General features: G+C 41.8%; 1 protein-coding gene and 1 pseudogene across 4 annotated transcripts; one reads left to right on the top strand and one right to left on the bottom strand.

Annotated features, from left to right (window-relative positions):
• Positions 1-835: 835 nt before the first annotated feature.
• LOC148884521 (putative CENPB DNA-binding domain-containing protein 1) lies at positions 836-1,619 on the top strand (annotated as a pseudogene).
• Positions 1,620-2,269: 650 nt separating this feature from the next.
• On the bottom strand, positions 2,270-13,895 carry LOC148884520 (uncharacterized). 4 transcript variants are annotated; one of them, XM_089020079.1, is made up of 7 exons: positions 13,729-13,895; positions 13,613-13,669; positions 13,416-13,538; positions 10,727-10,796; positions 5,522-5,588; positions 5,178-5,443; positions 2,270-3,996 (listed from the first exon to the last, which is right to left on the bottom strand). In XM_089020079.1, the coding sequence occupies exons 2-6, from the start codon at positions 13,661-13,663 to the stop codon at positions 5,269-5,271; spliced, it is 486 nt and encodes a 161-aa protein (XP_088876205.1). In that variant the 5' UTR covers positions 13,664-13,669; positions 13,729-13,895; the 3' UTR covers positions 2,270-3,996; positions 5,178-5,268. The 4 variants fall into 4 exon arrangements, with proteins under 4 accessions (XP_088876205.1, XP_088876204.1, XP_088876208.1 ...); XM_089020078.1 differs by having other exon boundaries at positions 13,613-13,895; XM_089020082.1 differs by lacking the exon at positions 5,522-5,588.
• Positions 13,896-13,897: the final 2 nt, after the last annotated feature.

Raw genomic sequence — 13,897 nt, 5'->3', positions numbered from 1 at the left:
CAAAGATGCTGATGGGGTATCCAAAGGCACTGTCTTTAGGGCGGTGTAAAAGGGACGTCATTGGTCCTAGTGGACTGTTTGAACTTTACTTGGTGGATCACACAGACACTTGATCTTGTAGGTCAGTCCTCTTCAGTAGATCCAAGACAATTCAGAATTACAAAATGCCCCTTTCCAGTGTAAAGACAGCTTTTGATGTGAGGTAGTCGGGTCACTGAACCACACATAATCCCCTGGGGCGTAAGGAGTTTGGTTAACATGTCGATCGAATTGATGTTTGTGTCGCACATGAGCTTGATCACTGTTCACAGTCGCAGACCTGAAGGCAGATTGTAACTTTTCAGTTAATTGTACTGCATAATCAGCTGAAGTGGCAGATGTGGAGATTGAGGATTGCACATCGCAGGGGAGCAGGACGTGGACTGGCATCCGAGCCTCTCGACCATGTGTTGGGAAAAAGGGGTGAATCCAGTGGAGGAGTGAGGGCTGGTGTTTTAGGCCACCTGATTGAGGCAGTCGTCCCACTCTTCAGACTGCTGGAGAAGGGTCTTGGATAGCTGGTCGATGAGTGTCCGGTTAAATTACTCCACCGTACCGTCACATTAAGGCTGTCCTTGTCCTCTTCACTCTCAGGAGACCACAAATATGTTTCACTAGGTCTGACTCTGTATGAAGATTCTCTGGGATCCCACATTCTCTGATGAAGTTCTCAAAGATGCATTTGGCCACAGTTGTTGAACGTTTGATACAGAATTGCGTAGAGGTTGACATATTTAGACATTCCTGGCATTTCTGGTGACTGGCAATTCCAAGATGTCAGCGGCAACTTTTGGGAATGGTGAGGTCTCAGTCAATGCCTCCCAAAGGTAAGGTGGTGCCTTCTGACGGACACATAAAAAAAAAAAAAGGAAAGCCATCACCATGGATGTCAAGTTAGACATAGTGAGGTGATCGAAACGGGGAGAAACACCAACCAACATCGGCTCAACTTAAGCCGCTCTGCCGTCGCAACAATCATCATGGATCAAGATCGCATCCTGGAGCACGTGAAGTCATCTCCCCACATGAAATCGACCATCATAAGCAAGCAGAACAGCGGTGTTATGCTAGAGATGGAAAGACGACTTGTGCTTTGGCTGGAGGACCAGCAAAAACAGTGTCTCCCCGTGAACCTCGCAGTGATCCAGCAAGAAGCAAAACGTTTACTCGAGATGCTGAAAAATCAAATGGGAGAAGTCAGTGGTGGAAAACTGTTTGTGGCCACTCGAGGTTGATCCATGCTTTTTTGGATTCTGGATTTGCATAACCTTGAAGTGGAAAGGGAAGCTGGGGGTAGTAGTGAGAATGAAAGGTTGTTTGTAGAGATAATGCCTAAAATGTCTGACAGACCAGATGATCGCTCACAGTTCTCTTTCATACATGGACCATTTTGTCTCTGCTTTGGTGATTGGTGTTTGGTGCTCCTGAGACAGCACAGCCCCAATGGCAGAGCAGAAAGAACCTGTGAAGTTGAAACGGCTAGGCAAAGATTGGGAAGGCCATTATGGGACGACATGACAGAGCTTGTTCCGAATGAGCAAATGCTCCTTCACAAGCTGGTGTTTACAGGAATCTGCTGAGGGTCCGACAGCCGCATCTCCAGTACGAACCGACTACGTTGAAGTCCTGATGCCCAACCCTTCATCTAATGTTGTTGTGTTCCATACACTTAGCGAAGTACAACATGGAATGAGTGTTCCTCCGGTTGAGATACATGAAACCTGTTTTGACTCCAACGCAAAACCAGTCACTGAAAGCCTTACGGTCTAAGTACTCTGCTGTGTTCAGCAATCACAAAGATGACCATGGTAGGACGGATATAATCAAACATCATTTTTGCACAGGAGCTGCAGTACCAATCAAGCAGAGAACATAACAGGTGACACCAGACCACCAACAGGAAATCCAGCACCAAGTTGACAAACTTCTGAAAGCAGATGTAATCGAAGAGTGCTACAGTCCTTGGGCCGCGCCCGTTAATCTGGTCCGCAAGAACAATGGACTTTCTGTTTATGTTTATAGAAAACTTTACACTGTAACCATCAAAGATTCACGTCCTCTGCCAAGAGTGGATGATGCCTTGGATGCACTCAGGTTCCGTTTGGTTTTCCACCATGGACCTTAACCTTGGATACTGGTAGGTGCAATTGAATGAGGAAGATCACGAGAAGACCGCTTTCACGACAGGAAGTGGACTCAATCACTTTAAAGCAAAGTCCGGCCTGTGGCCAATTTTCATCCGGCCCGCAGCCTCCGTCATAAAATCAATAACGTCTGGCCGGCGTGTGCTAAATCCTGCCATCTCGAGACTGAACGAGTCCCCCAATTTTGAAAATGCTGAAGTCAACGCAAGTTAAATGAGTCTAGGCTTGAACTGTGAATGATGACGCAGCCGGGATTATGACTGAACGCCTTTAAGTCAGAATCCCGCCTAGACGCGCCGATACCATGGCGCCGGGGCCTTACGGCTGGCTAAGGTTAGCAGCGGGAGGTCCCCCCGTCGCGCGGAACGCTCCTCGACACTGGGCCGGGGTGCGCCCGGATGATGGGGGCACCCTCTCCAGTTACCTACACCGCATGCGTATCAAAGACTCGGTGCTAAATGACCTGCAAACGACCTGATTCTGGGTCAGGGTGTCGTAAGTAGCAGAGCAGCTCGATCGCTGCGATCTATTGAAAGTTATCCCTCGACCGTCTCTTTCGGCAAGTCCGCATCACAGTTTTTGACCTTCTATCCCCGATGTGGACTATGGAGCAAGAAGTCGAGGATAAAGTTAAGACAAACACGCACCGGTAAATGACGTGCAATTTCGAGTTTGCTTCGGGCTTGCAAATCAAGTTAATTGGCCGGGCTCTGGTCGGGCTTTAATACCCGCGGGTTGGGTCGGGTGGATTTTTTTGGGGGGGCACGTATCTTTACTCTACCCCTTAGGTCGTTACCACGTAGGCTTTGTCATGCTAATGAGATGATACCAGGGCTAATGAGGCTATAAGAGCCAGGGACAGAACATCAGAGGTAATCACACAGTACGAAAGAGGCAATCAGATTGGCTTCAGGGAATAGGCATCTGCTCCCCAAACCTTAGAGTAGGGACCTATCATAGCAGAGGTCTGGCCACACCACCTCTGTCCAGAGTAACCAGCACAACTTTAGTTCACTGACGAAACTCGTCGGATGAGGAGCATAACGTCCGGCACCTTCAAAGAAGTACAGATGATGGCTGAAGAAACCCTTTCCTGTTTCCATGTTTTCATGACGAGGCTGTTTTGCAGGTAGGAATATGTGTCCGGTCAACAGGCATGAAGTCTTTTGTGTAGGCTGGAGGTAGGTTAATGGAAATGTTTGTAGAAAATCCTCTTTAAGTCAACAAAATCTTTTGCTTTTTAGGACTGAGTCCTTTCCCATCATTGTGGGGAATTTCAGTTTAACTTGGTGCATATCTACCTTAGGTTTAGCACATAAATCTTGATCGACAAACATGTGGCAGCTCTGTGTCCAAGAGCGCATAAGCTAGGACCAGTTGCATGAGGTGCTGCGATCAGACAGGCACAATCATTCATGTGTTCTCATCATCACTTCCATTGAGACAACAAGACATTGAGCATGTCTTCAGTGGTGTTTTGTGCTGAGGACATCTCCATTGAAGAGCGATCTTCATGTAATGCGGTTGTATGACTCTTTTGGCATACGCCACAGGTAGCTCTATTTCGACATTGCTTGGAATTGTGACCCCTTTTCAGGCATGCAAAATAACAACTTATTTTGGAAAATGTATGTTCTTCTTTTCCTCTGAAGACATTCTCAGAAGCCTTGGACATTTATGTTGAGTGTTCTTCTCCACAGGATATATACATATGCCTGGATTTTCAGCATTTCTGGCTTTGGACACTGTCATATTTATTTCATCTTGCCCTCAAGTTTCTCAACTTTATCCATCATGTCGTGCGGTGCCTCACCTGTCAAATATCAAATGAAAAAATAAACAGTTATATTGATTTAGTGATTTGTACTTTAAAGTTCTTTTCCGTTTAACTTCACCATTTTTTTTTTTTTTCAAAATCGCTGAATTTTCACATTTACCGTTCAAATACTAAGTAGAGACAAGCGGTGAGGCAGCAGCCGGCTGAGCCTCAACGTGGATTGCGCAATGACTATGCTAACTGTGCTGGCTTGCTTTGCAGTGAGACCGCATTGCTGTCCCTCTGCATATCACGATTAAAGTGTTCAAAAACTTAGTTTGAACATAGTTTGAACTAAATTCCTGCAGTTTAGCTGGTGTATATAATGTACAGTCACTGGACATTATAAACACTGTACTGCAGTGTTTATTTTATTTTATTTTTATCAAAACTGTGAATAGGTGAGGCACACAGTTCTCCTGCCTCATGACAGAGGGCGCTGGTGATTAGATTCTTCTTGCGACTCCTCGGCTCCAGAATAATAGAATTAGTGACAGAAATCTACAGTAAACAGCAAGTTAAGTGCAACTATCCAGTCATTTTTTCATGTTGCTTGGGTTTATATTCAGAATGGAGGATTACATGTCTAAATTGAAAGAATTTTCTCAACTGGACTTTCAATCGAAGCAGGAAATAATAATTAAAGGAAGACCAACATGGGAGTGTATAGTTCGCAAACGGTGAGAGCTGGATGTAAATCTCCTGGACAGCTTCTCAGCGTTTAGGGCCAGAAGGATCTCATTGAAACTATTCCTGAGGCGACAAGTTGCTCCAGCTCGTGCTCACTGTTCCAGCTACTATAGCATCAGTGGAGCGGTCATTCTCAGCACTGAAAACATACAGTCGGAAAAGGACTGATCAAGGACGACTTTCTTCACTGGCAGTGATCTCCATTGTGACAGAGAGACTTTTAAAACTGAATAAAGATAAGGAAGGTTACTACAAAGACATTATCGGTGCCGTTCTTCAGAAGGAGCGGAGCATGGACTTCATTTATAAGCAAAGGTAAGACGATAATAACGTTTGTTTTTATTCTTTTGTTCTATGCTAGTTTGTATAAAGAATGCTGACATGACATTTTAAACAAAACACGTTAACTGCTGCCCATCTAATGGTGAATAAGCTACTCTGTAGAGTCCATGTTTGTAAATCTGACTGTGATGACGCCAGTGCCTCACCCGTCATGAATCTCACCGCACGTCACTGAGTGCGACGATGGTCCAGGTAGCTCGTGGCTAGCTGTGTGACACGTGGTTGAGTGCGACGACGCTAGATGTAGCTCGTGGCTTGCGACAGGAGTGCGCAGAAGCCGATAGATTGCCGCGAGGCGGGAAGCACCTGCGCCCTCCAGAAGGTTGATGACACATTTTCACTGTATCTACCGCAGTCAAGGATGACGCTTCGTTCTGATGTCCAAAACGTTTCTTGTGGAACACCGTGAAAACTAAAAGACAATTAAAACAACAATCGACATGACTAAAATATGTTCAACGAGACATAAATAAGCAAATTAATAACGTACCGTGTGCACTTTGGTAACCGAAAGTAGATCAACTTTGATAACGTTGATATGTGGTCTCGAGCGATTTCTTGCACATGGAAACACGGAACCGGAAGTGATCCAAGCAATAAAACATGAGGGGGATTTGAAGAAAAACAAAAATAAGGTTCACATAAAAACATTAAACGCATTTACAAACCAACAAGCCCAAATAAATGTTATTTGTGTTGTCATGGCAAACAATAATTCAATATTGGCGCCAGTCCAGTTCGATGTGGCTTTAATATACCGACTTTCATTGCAGCCTGCTGCCACCAACTGATCGCTAAAATAACTGCAACGTGTCAAATTGGGGCCCAAATTATGGCTGTGTTAATAAACGATGACGATAATGCCTCAGGGCATGGGACCTGCCTTCATTTGTTTAACACACTTACTGACACGAGGTACTAATTTGATATTCATTGAATTGATGAGCGACTTTGCATTGCAGGAATCTAATACTGGAGTGTTTAAAAAAAAACATGGTCCCAACGAATTAAGAACGGTGAAGGGTAATAAACAACGTATTTAATGTTGCCATACTGTCACGCGAGTTTTAGTTTTTATGGTTTCATATGAAGAATACATTATATATTTTCCACAGAAAATATTAAATGAAAAGAGGATTTTACGACAGCGTGGTCGTAGGATAGTGATAGAGTACAGTACTGTGTGTTACGTACAAATTACGTCGGTGCCATGCAACGTAACTCCGAAAGGAAATTTACGTCGCCACCCCCCCCCCCCTCACCCCGGTACAGTACATTACTGTACAAAGACGCAGGTAATATTGATAATACATTTTATGGCTCATTTTTTTTCAAACTGGAAGCTTGGTTATGCAATTTTTACTCACGCGTCAGTGTATGTCCGTTTTTGACATTACGCTGTAATACGCACAACAATTACGTCGCAGTTGTAGTCACTGAATGAGATTTAAGAATATTTAACAGACCGCAGTCAGACAGCAGACGAGCCAAACTATCAGCAGCGGAAAGGCAACAGGAGCCAAACCATCAGCAGCGGAAAGGCAAGTGGTATTATCAGATTTCATTTTCTTTTTTAATTTGATAGTGGAGACAAACGTATTTAGTGATTGATGGTTCCAATGTTTTATAATTCATGTGACTTATGACTTCAGATGGGGCAGGTTAATGATGAAGACGGATTAGATGCGGAGAATAGTTATTCGGCGTTCTAAAACTGAAACAGCGAAATGGATTATGTCGTGGCATAAGAATACATTGAGGGACCAGTCTCAAAAGCTTAATTTATAGTCAAGAAGAATTTCATATAACTATTTGCTATTATTATGACTTTTCCAAAGCATTAACGTTCTTGAAGTGGATACATAACACATTGTTTTATGTCCGGCACAGTTTGGGAGCAAAAAAAAAAAAAAAAAAACTTTCAAACTTTTTTTTCCGTTTTTACCATTAGCGAATCATATATCAAAAATAATGTGTATACGGCATTACATAGTTAGAGACATTGTTGTCATGGTCTACTTTGGAGTTACATCTTCCCTCGAAGGTGCATTGTGTCAGTGAGTGAAAGCAAATGTTTAATTGTCCCATCATATTAATACCAATAGCGGGCTGTGGATTTCATCACTAGGCCTTCAGTAGTGCTACATCTGAATCAATACAGACTGAAAAACGCTGCGGTGTGATTTACTACAAGTCCACAAGGGTACCACGAGCCAGGAAATAACTGACCGACCTTTCTTAATGATGCCCATTTTTTCTTGAAAAAAAATCAATCTTGAAAATGGCTTAAACAGTAACTCTCCAACAAATTTCCATTTATATGTGCTTATTCAGCTCGCTGCTGATAAAAAGTTTTGAATGGCGTTTATAAATGAAATTTATTATTATTATTATTATTATTATTATTATTATTATTATTATTATCATTATTACTATATTATTAGTATTTCTGGCCAGTATGCTCTTGTCACTACTGCTAGTGATCAGAACAGTTTTCAAAAACTCTGATTGGTTAGTGGTGAAGCCTATCATAGTTGGCAAAACCTCTGACGTTGACCAGCGTTTTCAAAGAGGCGTTGGTACGCATTTTGGGTCCAGGTGGATTTCTGACTCTGGTAACAAATGATGGCAGAAATGGGATTGGTTAAATGCCTAAAGACGAACACACGCATCTGGAAGCAGCGCAACGGAAAAGTAATGAAGGAAAGCTGAAAGACAATTTGGAATTATTTAATAGGTATTCACGGAGAAAATATAATTAACATCAGTCCGTGATTCAAGATATTTTAGGCCAGCTACAACAACAATAGTTTGTTCTAGTAGTTTGTTCTAGTGTGTGTTAACAGGATTACAAAATTATTGAAACATCTCAATGTTATTTATTACGCACTAACATTTCACTTTATTTGAATGTAATTGTGCCGATGACCATTTTATATTTGAGTTCGTGATGTGAATGCGTGTTTCTTCCGCGTTTAGTGAATGCTGGCTCATAGAAAATAAGTGACTGTAAAATATCCTTGAGAGTTTCGAAAGGCGATTACAAATTAAATGTATTATTATTATACTGTATTATTATTATTATATTTATTTCGAAAGAGATTTTACCAAGGATCATGGACGTTGACACATGATTTGCTTTTGCGGGGCACATAAAATGACGCAGGGAGATGGAAATTCCCCCCGGGTTTTACGTTTGCGATGTGTGACGTAGGTTAGGTTATGTTCGTACAAAAGTTACGTCGGTGTCGTAGGAACGACCTCGGAATACGTCGCCGCGTATGGGTTAAGAGAAAGTTACGGCACTCACTTTGCACCGCTCGCCATTTTGCTTTACTCTGCTTATACATAGTTGTTTTTCTTTTCAGAGTGACTTTCTAGTTGACATAATGCCTCCCAAGTGTAAAGCGGTGCCTTCCGACGGACACCCTCAAAAAAAAAGGAAAGCCATCACCATGGATGTCAAGTTAGACATAGTGAGGCGATCGAAACGGGGAGAAACGCCAACGAACATCGGCCGAGCGCTCGACTTAAGCCGCTCTACCGTCGCGACAATCATCAAGGATCAAGCTCGCATACTGGAGCACGTGAAGTTATCTCCCCACATGAAATCGACCATCATAAGCAAGCAGAACAGCGGTGTTATGCTAGAGATGGAAAGACGACTTGTGCTTTGGCTGGAGGACCAGCAAAAACAGTGTCTCCCCGTGAACCTCGCAGTGATCCAGCAAGAAGCGAAACGTTTACTCGAGATGCTGAAGAATCAAATGGGAGAAGTCAGTGGTGGAAAACCGTTCGTGGCTAGTCGAGGTTGGTTCATGCGATTCAAAGCTCGCGCTAATTTGCACAACCTTAAAGTGGAAGGGGAAGCCGGGAGTAGTAGTGAAAATGAATCAGCGAGTGATTTCCAGGCTGCCTTGGCGGAGGTTATCAGGAAGGGGGTGAATAATTGCTGTGCGCAACAACTATTGGGTCAGGGGTTGTTCTTGAAGCCTCCGTTAAACACGAAGGTTGAGGCAGACCCGGAACAGGAAGAGCAAGATGCCCCGACTTTAAAACTTAAAACGTTTACGTGCAAGAACTTGTCGACCGGTTTCGTGCTGATAGAGGAAGGTTTGGCTAAATTCAAAGCTGAAGATTCAGACGCCGCCAGGTACGCAAGGGTCTACAAGGGAGTCATGGATAGCTTGAGGTGCTACAATGAAATTTGGGAGGAGGAGAAGAGAACCTCGTTCCAGTCAAACCTTGAGGGGTTCCTCAAGATGGTAGTGAGACCTGTACCAGATCCTCCACTGGATCCTGTGCCGGATCCTGAGTCAGATCCTGAACCACCTGCATCGCCTCGTCAAAAGTAGAGAGAACTGAAACATGTCCTATATTTGCCACCTCATCTGATTTTTTTCTTTACCTCCTCAAGTATCTCCAGCACCTTCTTGAGCCTGCCTGTTTTTTTATTGTCTCCCTCTTGCAACCTCACCAACAAGTTCCAACCAATGTTCTCCAATTACACGCCGGCCAGCTGTCGAAGTAAAGGTAAGGTTTCTTTTTCAAACAAATATTTTGGGTCATTACTACCGAATTACAAGGGTACAAACATTCTACAAAGCTATCTGGCGTAATTTGACATAAAATGTCAATGTATTCAATATTTCTCGTGGCAAATGTTTGTTTGTGGACAACACTGAGCTTGGCTTGATTGTGACGTGAAACAAAACAATAGCCAGAACACGTTCTAAGACACAGGTGTGAAAGTCAAGGCCAGAGGGCCAAATTTGGCCCACCACATCATTTTATTCGGCTCACGAAAGCAATTCAAGCATGTCAAATGCCATGATGCTTGCTAAAGTCCAAACTAAAATTTCAAATTGTTGTATGTAAACCACCATAACAGTCATTATTCTTGACTTGAGATTTGAAAACTAATTATTCATTAATGTTTGTACATTCTGTATATCATATGTGATATAAACATTCTAATGGTTTCCCCAAATTTATAACAGCCACCAAGAGGAAACGTAACTACAGTGTACAGCATTTGATTAGGAGAATGACGCGGGACACTTTAAGTCATTTTTATTGGTGTTTTGAATTTGACTAAAAATATCTGCCTGCGTCTTTTGGGTATTTTAGATGCTATAAAACGTTTTTCTGATGTCAGTTAGGAAACAAAAAAATGGTGTCGGTTGTCCTTTAAAGGAAATAAGGTGTAGTGTCCACTGATGAAAAAAACAAAGATTGGATCATTTTTCTTCTCCCGTGTAAATCCACTTCAATTCCAAGCAGTTTTGTGCCATCATTCCCCCAATCAAAATCTATACCAGTACTCACACACTGATGTGAAGGCCCAACCATCACAGATTGTTATCGTTCGACAAAACAAGGCAAAAACATCCACACGGCTACAAATCAGGGCACCATCTTGAAGGACTATAATTGCATCCACAATGTCCTTAGTTTTTGGGACGGTTTCTAAAAAGCTAAACCGATAAAGCATTTTCAGGAAGAAAAAAAAACCCCTGACAAATCCACTGATGTCTGATTGAAATTAACTTCATGACTGAAAACGTCATGAAAAAAAAAAACTATAATGACAATTCCAATACTATTATAGACAATAGACTAAGCAATCTTTTTATGTTTTTCACCAGGGCCTTTTCAACCAAGGAAGCAGAAGAACTCTTGGATGTACGTGTACCTTTAGATGCGCTCCTTAAGCCGAAACAAGTCTTTGGGGTCCGGGAGTGGGGGGACAGCTGGCCAGCTTCCTGCAAGAGAGAGAAGCAACATGGCTTGAGCGGTACTGGCTTTACTGAGGAGGAAAAGTGAGGATAGCAGAGTACACATCTAATAAGACAGAAAATAAAGGTTCTCCAAGCTTTACCTTTCAGAATTTTATAAATGGTAATTTCTTTATTGTGAGAGTATTTTTTTTTCTTATTGTATTGTATCTTCAAAGTACTTATTTGTGTACATTAACATGACATTTGTGTGGAAAACATTTTTGCTTTTGAAATAAACAATTCTCTTTCTTTGAATCGTGACATTTCTGAATGATGCTGTTTGCCAATTAATCTCCAGGTGTTTTTGATTGAAAAAAATAAAACAATAGTGATTATTGTTTTTCCTCAAGCGGTGACATCCGGACATTAATGTGTGTGTATTATGAGCAAAAATTATGTCAGTGTTTTAATGATTAGAATTTTTTTTATTGAACAGAACGTCGTCAGCAGGCTGACGACCCAAACTATCACCAGAGTACAATACAATACATAAAGGGATGTTGAATTATCTTTATTTTTTTTAGGATAAACGTGTAAGGTAATGGATGGATAGAGTTTTAAAAATAATTCAAGGAATAGACGTTATTGTACTACGGAAAAGGATTAGGGCCAATTAAGAAAGAAAAGGGTTGACGCAATTCACACATTAACTTTAGTATTCTGACTTTAATCTCAAAATTCTCACTTTAAAATCAGAATTCTCACATTAAACTCAAATCTGATTATGTTATCAAAATTCTGACTTTAAACCAACCGTAGCTTTCAGACTAACGAGGAGTGTGTAACTTCGCTTTTTTTCGTCTATTATCAAATTTTGGCACCTAAGCGTTTTTCTTGCGGCATGACATGGTTAACGTTACGTTCTACAAAAGTTACGTCATGGGCGTAAGAACGATCTCGGAATACCTGGTCGCGTTGTGGCACAGGACACTGTTTTGCGACGTTCATCGTTATTTTTTCCTGTGGTTCTGCGTCGTTTTTTCCTTCTATACTTTATTTTGCTTTCAAGACTTAGTATGTAGCAGACGTGCATATTCCACCGTGACGTCTCTGATCCACGAATGAAAAGGACACTGGTAATCTCTTTCATTCATTCTCTTTCACCCTCAACAGAGGGTGCAGAAAAGTGCTGAAGATTGGATGACTGTGTCTTTTGTGTTGTGTCATATTTATGAACATTATTTTACATTGATTTCAAGCTGGCGCCCAGCGAGAGTGGCTGCCTTTACAGCTATATTTTGTTCTACTTTTTCCTTTCATAACTTTGCCGCTTCGAATTGGGAATTTCTCCATTGTGACTAATAAAGGTTATCGCATATCATCTCTAGTGATTTTGAAGATGACGTAATGTCATCAAAGAGGAAGGCGTAGTCTTCCAGCGTTTACTCTTAATAAAAATCAAAGCCATCACGATGGATTTCAAGTTACCGTGAAGCCATTGAACGCAGTTCAGTGTCAGCCGCGCGTCAAAATCCGCAAACAAAAGGTAAGTAATTGGTCTCTTCCCGTTTGCAATAGTTTATTTTCATTTTACTATGAATGAATTATAGAACAGAAATGCTGTTCAAACGTATATACTTCATGACACCGGCAGTAGTGTCCTAACTCATTTTCCCCCCACTGTCTCCACTCTACATTGACAAAATTGTCTTCGCTATGTCAGTGAAACCCAAGAAACGTTTCATCGCCTCATTGTATTAATACTTGTACACAAGAAACTGATGTATTACTAGTTTTGAAAAGCAGTCAAATATCAGTTTGTCCAGTTATTTTTCAAGTGAGTGTAAACAGGGTAACGAAATTATTGCAAAAATATCTGTTATTTATTAGATTTTAGCAAAAACATGGAAGTTGACGCATGATTTGCTTTTCGGGGCTGCATAAAATGACAAAAAGGAAAAGGAACATCAGTGTAGAACGCTGAGGCGTATGTGGAACTGTAGCGGCTTGGAATTGAAGCGGATGCTGCAAATTTCTCCATTGTGGGACTATTAAAGGTTTTCTGATTCTGATTCACATGCGACAGGAGATGAGACAATCTCTTTTCGTGAATGGAAGCTGTTATGTTATTTATTTATATTTTTTTTTTTACTTCAATATGGCGCCGTGAGAGTGGCTGCCTTTACAGCAGCTTCTTTATTGTTTTTGCTGCTGCGAAATGTAAATTTCTCCACTGTGAGACAAATAAAAGCTAATCTAATCTAATCTGAAACCCCTGAATAGGATGTTATGTTCGTACAAAAATTATGTTGATGTTATAGAAACGACTTGAAATAGGTTGACGTGTTTTGACTGAAGAGAATTTGCACCGTCGGCCATTTTGGTTGCTTTGATTATATATACATTTTTTTTCTATAGTGACTTTCTGGCTGAGGTAATGCCTCCTAAAGTCAAGACGGTGCCTTCCGGCGGCCATACGTCAAAGAAAAGGAAAGCCATCACCATGGATGTCAAGTTAAACGTCGTGAAGCGATCGAAACGGAGAAAAACACAGCGGAACATCGGCGACGGGCTTGACTTAAACGAGTCTACTGTCATTCAGGATCAAGAGCATGTGAAGTCATCTCCGCAAATGAAATCAACCATAAAAAGCAAAAACTTTACGTGCAAGAACTTGGAGACCGGTTTCATCCTGATAGCGGAAGGCTTGGCTAAATTCAAGGCTGAGGACGCAGACACGGCCAGGTATGCAAGGATCTCCAAGGCGGTCGTGGATAACCTGCAGTGTTACAAGAAGATTTGGGAGAAGGAGAAGTGGGCCCCCTTTAAGTCAAGCCTCAGGCAGTTACTCAGAACTGTACCAGATCCCACATCAGATACTGCGCAGAATTCTGAAATAGCAACATCTGCATCTCCTCCTAAAAAGTAGAGAGAACTGAAACATGTCCGATACTCTAAACCTTGGATTTTTTTTTACCTCTTTTCAGTCTGCCAATCATCTTCTTTAGCCTGCCCAGTTTCTTCTCTCTCTCTCTTGGAACCACTCCAGCAAGTTCCAGCTTTCTCTGATCATACTCTCAATGAGTGAACGTGCCAACCATAGGAGCAAAAAGTAAGGAATTTAATTAGCGTTGTCGCCGGACTTT

Source organism: Hippocampus bargibanti, linkage group LG18 (assembly GCF_051943395.1).
Source record: "Hippocampus bargibanti isolate YZ-2025 linkage group LG18, ASM5194339v1, whole genome shotgun sequence".
Classification (NCBI taxonomy): domain Eukaryota; kingdom Metazoa; phylum Chordata; class Actinopteri; order Syngnathiformes; family Syngnathidae; genus Hippocampus; species Hippocampus bargibanti.
This window is presented reverse-complemented; position numbering and strand designations above follow the sequence as displayed.